General features: G+C 58.6%; 1 protein-coding gene across 1 annotated transcript in view; it reads right to left on the reverse strand.

Annotated features, from left to right (window-relative positions):
• Nucleotides 1–358: 358 nt before the first annotated feature.
• The window catches only part of LAD1 (ladinin 1), a 14,830-nt gene continuing 9,257 nt past the window's right edge, over nucleotides 359–5,931 (reverse strand). Inside the window, exons 4-10 of the mRNA XM_031061746.1 lie at nucleotides 5,406–5,548; nucleotides 4,654–4,703; nucleotides 3,810–3,882; nucleotides 3,278–3,409; nucleotides 2,874–2,963; nucleotides 1,733–1,810; nucleotides 359–1,417 (exon numbers count right to left, since the gene is read on the reverse strand). Coding sequence (XP_030917606.1) covers nucleotides 1,409–1,417; nucleotides 1,733–1,810; nucleotides 2,874–2,963; nucleotides 3,278–3,409; nucleotides 3,810–3,882; nucleotides 4,654–4,703; nucleotides 5,406–5,548 — 575 coding nt within the window. The 3' untranslated portion in view covers nucleotides 359–1,408. The remainder of the gene's footprint in view (nucleotides 1,418–1,732; nucleotides 1,811–2,873; nucleotides 2,964–3,277; nucleotides 3,410–3,809; nucleotides 3,883–4,653; nucleotides 4,704–5,405; nucleotides 5,549–5,931) is intronic.

Raw genomic sequence — 5,931 nt, forward strand, 5'->3', positions numbered from 1 at the left:
CCCCCCAGGAGCCCATATAAGCCCAAGCTATTGTGTGGCCTCAGAGATTTGCTATTTTAAACCCTCCGGAGCGAGATACGTGAGTGCCCGAGGGGCTGACACAAGCCAGCCCAGCTGTCACCGCGGCCGGGACGCTGATAAGGCAGCGCTGTCACCAGTGCGGGAGCAGAGCCTGCCCGGCAGCTCCGGCCCGGCTCCCGCAGCCCTGCTCCCACCGCGGGATGCTGCAATCAGAAGGGAAGAGGCTGTTTTTAACCCCCCAGGACACATTTGATTCAGGATTTTCCCCATTTTCCCCTTGTCGGGAGAAGGAAAGGGAACAATTTCCAGTCCCAGACCAGCAGTAGGTGACCAGGAGTGTTTTAGAAAGAGCAACTTTTATTAGAAAACAAAAAAAGCACAGAGTCCTTTCCCAAGCCCAACAAGCAGGATCAGCTCCAGGGGCAGCAGCAGATTCCCACACCGAATTTGTCACCACAGCGGTTGTTCAAGGCACAACCCAAACCCAAAGAATGGCCCCAATAAGAGAATTTGAGCCCTTTGCCCATGGCACCCTAAAGCCACCCTAAAGGCCGAGAGAGAGCATCCCCCATCCCTGCTGGGTGGGCTCGGCAGCCACGGGAATGCAGGATCAGGGGCTGCACAGCAAAGGGCTCAGGAGGAAAGGCAAGAGGGAAATGGGGCCCAGCACGGGGCACTCAGCTCCATGAAATCCCCCAAGAGGGCTGTGGCCATGGCCAGGGCCAGCTCAGCCTCCCCTGGATCACTGGTGGAGGGTCACAGCCTGCAGGGGACGGCAGGGACAAGGACAAGTCTCTGGTTCAGCTGCGTGTGGAGGGAAACAGGAGGGCCAAGTCCCTCTTCTTCCATGGGACATCTCCGAGCACTCGTGTGGCTTCATGAACCTCTGGTTGTGCCCCTGTGGCAGTGACAGCCTGGCAGGGTGACAGCTGCCCGCCCCACCTGCCCCAGGCAGCAGGGACAGACATGGTCCATGGATGCACAGCTGGAGCTCCCTCAGCCAGGCAGGTTCTGACATCCTCCAGCTGCCAGGGAGCCGTGTGGGGCTCCCCTTTGCAAGGGCAGCTCCGGGGCACAGGCAAAGGTCAGGAACAGAACAGCAAAATGTGCTGGGCAAACCAGGCAGGAGTTTGCCTTCAGCATCTGTGGGGAGCCTGCAGGCCTGGACAGACCCACAGACAGGCAGTGACTGGGGACTGGGGGCACAGGGAGACTCTTCCAGGCTTCTTCCTTCCCATCCCACAAGCAGAGGACCCCATGCCCTGGGCTGCACCCACACATGGCACAGGGGACTCATGGCAGTGGCTGCTGGACGGTTGGGTAGGGCTGGGCTTTGATCTTTGGAGCAAACCAGTTTTTCCCAGATGGTCTGATAGCACAGCTGGTATTACTGCAACTGCAAAAGAAAGTGGGAACCACTGAGGCTGTGCCTGAGGCTGCAACTCCCCCCCCAGAGCAGCTGCTGTAACCAGGACAGTGGCTGTCCCCAGCAGGGGATGGGGCAGGTGGGGATCCCCTAAATCCCATGACAGGCCCCTTCCCTTCTCCTCCCAGACCAGAGTCCTCCTCTCCCTTACACATGCCCCCAGTTGTCCCCTCCTGCTGACTTCCCAAAGTCACAGGGTCCTGATTCCCCTCACGTCACCTCTCCCTGTATATCCTGGCTCTGCCTCAGATGATGCACCAGGTTCCAGAGCAGCTCCATAATTACCTTGGTGTCTCCAGAGGCGTCTCCAGGCTGCTTTATCCAGACATCTCGCTTTGCCAGGCTGTTGATTCTCCGGATTTCCTGCAAACAGGAGAGTCAGAAGTGACAGGAGAAAGTTTTCCCCATGCATTGTGTGCAGCATTGCCTTGGCCTGGCTGTACCCAGGCCTTGAAGCACACACTGTCCAGGTAAAACCAGCCAGCTTTGGGATCCTGCACCTGGGAGACCCTCAGAGCCAAGTGCAGCTCCAGCCACAGAAGTGCAGCAGGTGCTACTGAAGGAGAGCTGACCAAGGAGCTGCAGGCTTTCCCCAGGAGTCACCCCAGGAGCAAACCCCTTGCTGGCACAGCTGCCTGGCACAGACACATCTGGCAGTGCTGATCTCCCAGCCCAGCCTGGATCCACCTTCCCTGGCTGCAGGGCTGGGCTGGAGCTGCCCCTCCTGGGCCACTTGGCTGCCATGAGCAGTGGCCAAAGCCCTCCCTGCTGTGAGCAGTGAGACCTGCCCAGGGCCTGCTGAGCCCCTCCTTTCCAGGAACACCAAATAACCAAAGGCTCTCTTGTCCCTCTCCGGCACGGTGGCCAAGCGGTGACCTCTGAGTCCCCTTGGCTGGGCACCTGGCACCCACAGCCACGAGACCCCCTCATTTTCGGGGTTGGTTTCAAGTGGGGGCACAGATGACTCCAGACCCCTCATGCACCAGGACCTCTCCAAGCCCTCAGAGCTGAAGGGCTGAGCACACAGCTCCTCTCCCACTGGCCCCAGGCAGAGCTGCTCATGCAGACAGAGGAGATGGGATGGCAGAGATGGGATCGTGCTGGGGGGCAGGGTCAGGTACCCCTGTGTGTCCTGGGACATGCACCCAGCTGGCTCCTCTCCCTCCTCAACCTCAAGGGCTGGAATCAGCTGTCCTGGAAATTTTGGGCTCACAGTCAGGACACAGCAACAAGGAGAGCCCTGATATTTCATTGTGGTGGTCCTGCAGCTCTGGCACCTCCAAACCTGGCTAAACTGCTCCAAAACCCTTTAATAGGTTCAGCCAAGGGTTCATCCACCCTTCAACCTCACCCCAAGGTGCAGCACCATGTCCTGTGAGCCTGCCTGCTCCCAGGGCTCTCACTTGAGGCTGACACAAGCTGCTACCTTGCCGTTCTCCTCCTTGGCAGGCTCCTGAGCTCGGCTGATCCACAGATTAATGCGGGATGTCACCGACCCTGGGATCTTGAGGCTGTCCTGTGGCACAGAGAGGGACAGCAGGGTTTCAGCAGCGGCTCTCCCTGCACGAATGTAACCCGGCCCGGTCCCCAGGGCACGGGGAGCCTGACGGAGCTGCGGCACAGAGCCCAGCCCACGCACTGGCTCCATCCCAGCTCCTCAGATTGCAGCGCTCGGCAGAACCCACACAGCGCCGGGGCAGCCCTGGCACCCGGCTCCCCCCGCGCCCTGCCGCCGCCTGCCAGGCCGAGCCTGGTATCGGGAGAGGGGAGGATTTGCCCAGAGGCGGCGCTGCCCCGCACAGAGCGCTCAGGTCCCCGCTCCGCCCTCACCTTCCTGGGAGCCGCCGGCTCCGCCTTGCCCGGAGCGCTTCTCTCGAAGAAGTTGCGCTTGCTCGCCACCCCCTCCGAGGAGAGCAGGCGACTCTTCTGGGCAGGCACGGAGGATTTCACCCCCTCCGAGCGCTGCGAGAGACAGGGGCGTCAGCAGGGCTGTGCTGCATCCCGCGGTGAAAAGGAAAGTCCAGCTTCTGGCTCGTACCCTGAGCCCCTTGGGGTCTGGTCCCCTCCAGCCCATCACCAGCTCACAGCCTTGTGCACTGCTCCCCTCAACGGACCACAGCATCCCCAGGCCCTCTCCACAGGACATCTCCTCCCTGCAGGGCCATGCAGCATCCTCAGACCCCCTCCAAGGGTTCCTGCTCCTAAAGCCCTGAGGCCAATCCCTTTTCCTGCCCTTCCATCTCCTTCACCCTCATCAGCTCTGTACTTGGTGCAGCTCAGGCCCTCCCCTCCCCACTGGGCTCCAAGGCCACCCCTCTCTGTCTGCCCACCTCCTCCTGGCTCTGCTGAGGGCCCTCAGTACCTGCACAGCTGAGTTGTACTTTTCCAGCTTCTCCCCAATGGTGCTGTTGCTGCCTGGGATCCTCAGACTCGCACTGGGGAACAAGAGGGAAGAGTTGAAACCAGTTTCCCCCCCCAGGATGTCCTGGGATCAGCCCATGGTCCTGGGGAGCTGCACCTGGCAGGAGAAGGGCCCATCCCAGCCAGCACTCCTGCATCTCTGCCAGGTGCACCAAGCAGCCCAGTCCCTGCTGGTGACCGAGCTCTCCACATGTCCCTGCCTTTCCAGGGCCACACTGAACACCAAAATACCTCAGAGCTCCTCAGCCTGCCCTGGGTTCAGCTCTGCCAGCTCTGGACTGCATCACCCCCAATGTCAGTGTGGCTCTGCCTACAGCAAACACCTGCCCACAGAGGGGTGGAGGATCCCCTGATCTGGTCACAAAAGCCAGGCCAGGCTGCTCACGGAGCTGATTTGATGTCCCCATGGGTGGGACCTGTGCACACAAGCACCAACATGGAGCTACATGACCCCAGAGAAGTGGGGGCTTGCTGGGGAATATTGGAGCAACCTGGGACAGTGGAGGATGTTCCTGCCCATGGCAGGGGTTGGAATGAGATCTGCAGGGTCCCTTGGAACCCAAACCATTCTGTGGTTCCAGGATCTCATCCAGATGCAAGCTGCACTTGGACATTGTCCTGTCCCCTGCCGAGCATCGCTGCCCGCCCTCTCCACAGGGCTGGAGACCAATGTCCAGCAGATGTGAGCCAGACCTGCCAGGCCCCAGCACCTCCTCCTCCCTTGGAAAACAGAGGATGGCCATTCCTGCCCAGCAGGACCAAAGCAACAGATGAGAGGTGCTGACCTCCTTGTGAGAGGGCTTTGGCTCTCCTCTTTCTGCTTCTTGGAGATGATCTGGAAGAGACAAGGAGAGGAGAGGAGATCCTGCAGTGAACTTTGGTTATCCAAGATAAACATGGGAGACACTATCTCACTGATCTCCCACAGGAAAGCTTCATTTGCACCCACACCAGAGCTTATCTCATATCAAAGTTCCCCAGACCATAGACACTTTATGGTGATAACAGTTTTATTCCCAGTAAAGCCTCATGGAAGTCAATCAAGTGTAGCCAGTCAGCCCTGACTCACAGCAGGGATGATCTTGACAGTTCTAGGCTTTCCCAGCCTCTCCAATCACTTCATTCCAGAGATCTCTTTTGAAATGAAATATATTCTCAGACTGTAACATGGGATGGGAGGGAGGATGGATGCTATTTTTATCCTGTGCTTTCACATAAGACTGGAAAGGCTGGAAGGTGGATGGCAATTCCTGTGGCTCTGGAAATTCTGAGGACAATGAGTTCCCTGTTTTGTCATCACCTCCCATAAGTTTTCTGGCCAGCACAAGGTGGATGAACTGGACATGTTCATCCTCATGGAGAAGGAAAACGGGGGGAAGAGGGAAGCAGGACTGCAGTGTCCAGACCAGGGGTAAGTTTTGAGCACATTTCTGGGAACAGGTTCTGCCCACATAATCCAGAGGCCAAAGCAGTCCTTCCTTCCCCCCATCCTCCTCTGCCTCACTGGAATCCTTTCCCCACCTGCTTCAGCTCTTACCCTGAAGGAGACGGTTCTTGGGCTGGCCCGTCGGATGGAGGTGACGTGGGTTGGAGAAGGGTCTGGCTTCTCTGCAGCTTCATCTCGGGGAGGGGACAGCTGGATTACCTGCTTCGAGGGGTTCCTGGATGGCTGCTGAGGGAAAAGGAGACCTCAAATGCATCCCTGCAGAGAGGACTGAGGTGCAGGAGCAGAACAGGCAGCGCAGGAACTGGGGGAGGCCAGAGTTTGAGATCAAAATCCTCCAAACCTTCCTGTCTCCATTGGACATACAGAGTCCCCAACAGCCCTTCAATGTCCCCATGATGGCAGTCAGCAGGACTTGCTGGAGAAGGTGATCAGGACAGCACAGACCAGGGAGGGGAGGGAGGTGGTGGGACCCTATCCACCACCTCGTGCTTTGCAGCTCTCTGAAAAACCTTCCTCAAAATCCCATTTCCCTCCTGGTACTTTTGGGCTGTGTCTTTCTCTGGTTCTCCCAGCACCCAGGACCTCTCCTTCCAAGGCCTGGTGTCCCATCCATTCC

Source organism: Geospiza fortis, unplaced genomic scaffold (genome assembly GCF_000277835.1).
Source record: "Geospiza fortis unplaced genomic scaffold, GeoFor_1.0 scaffold26, whole genome shotgun sequence".
Lineage (NCBI taxonomy): Eukaryota > Metazoa > Chordata > Aves > Passeriformes > Thraupidae > Geospiza > Geospiza fortis.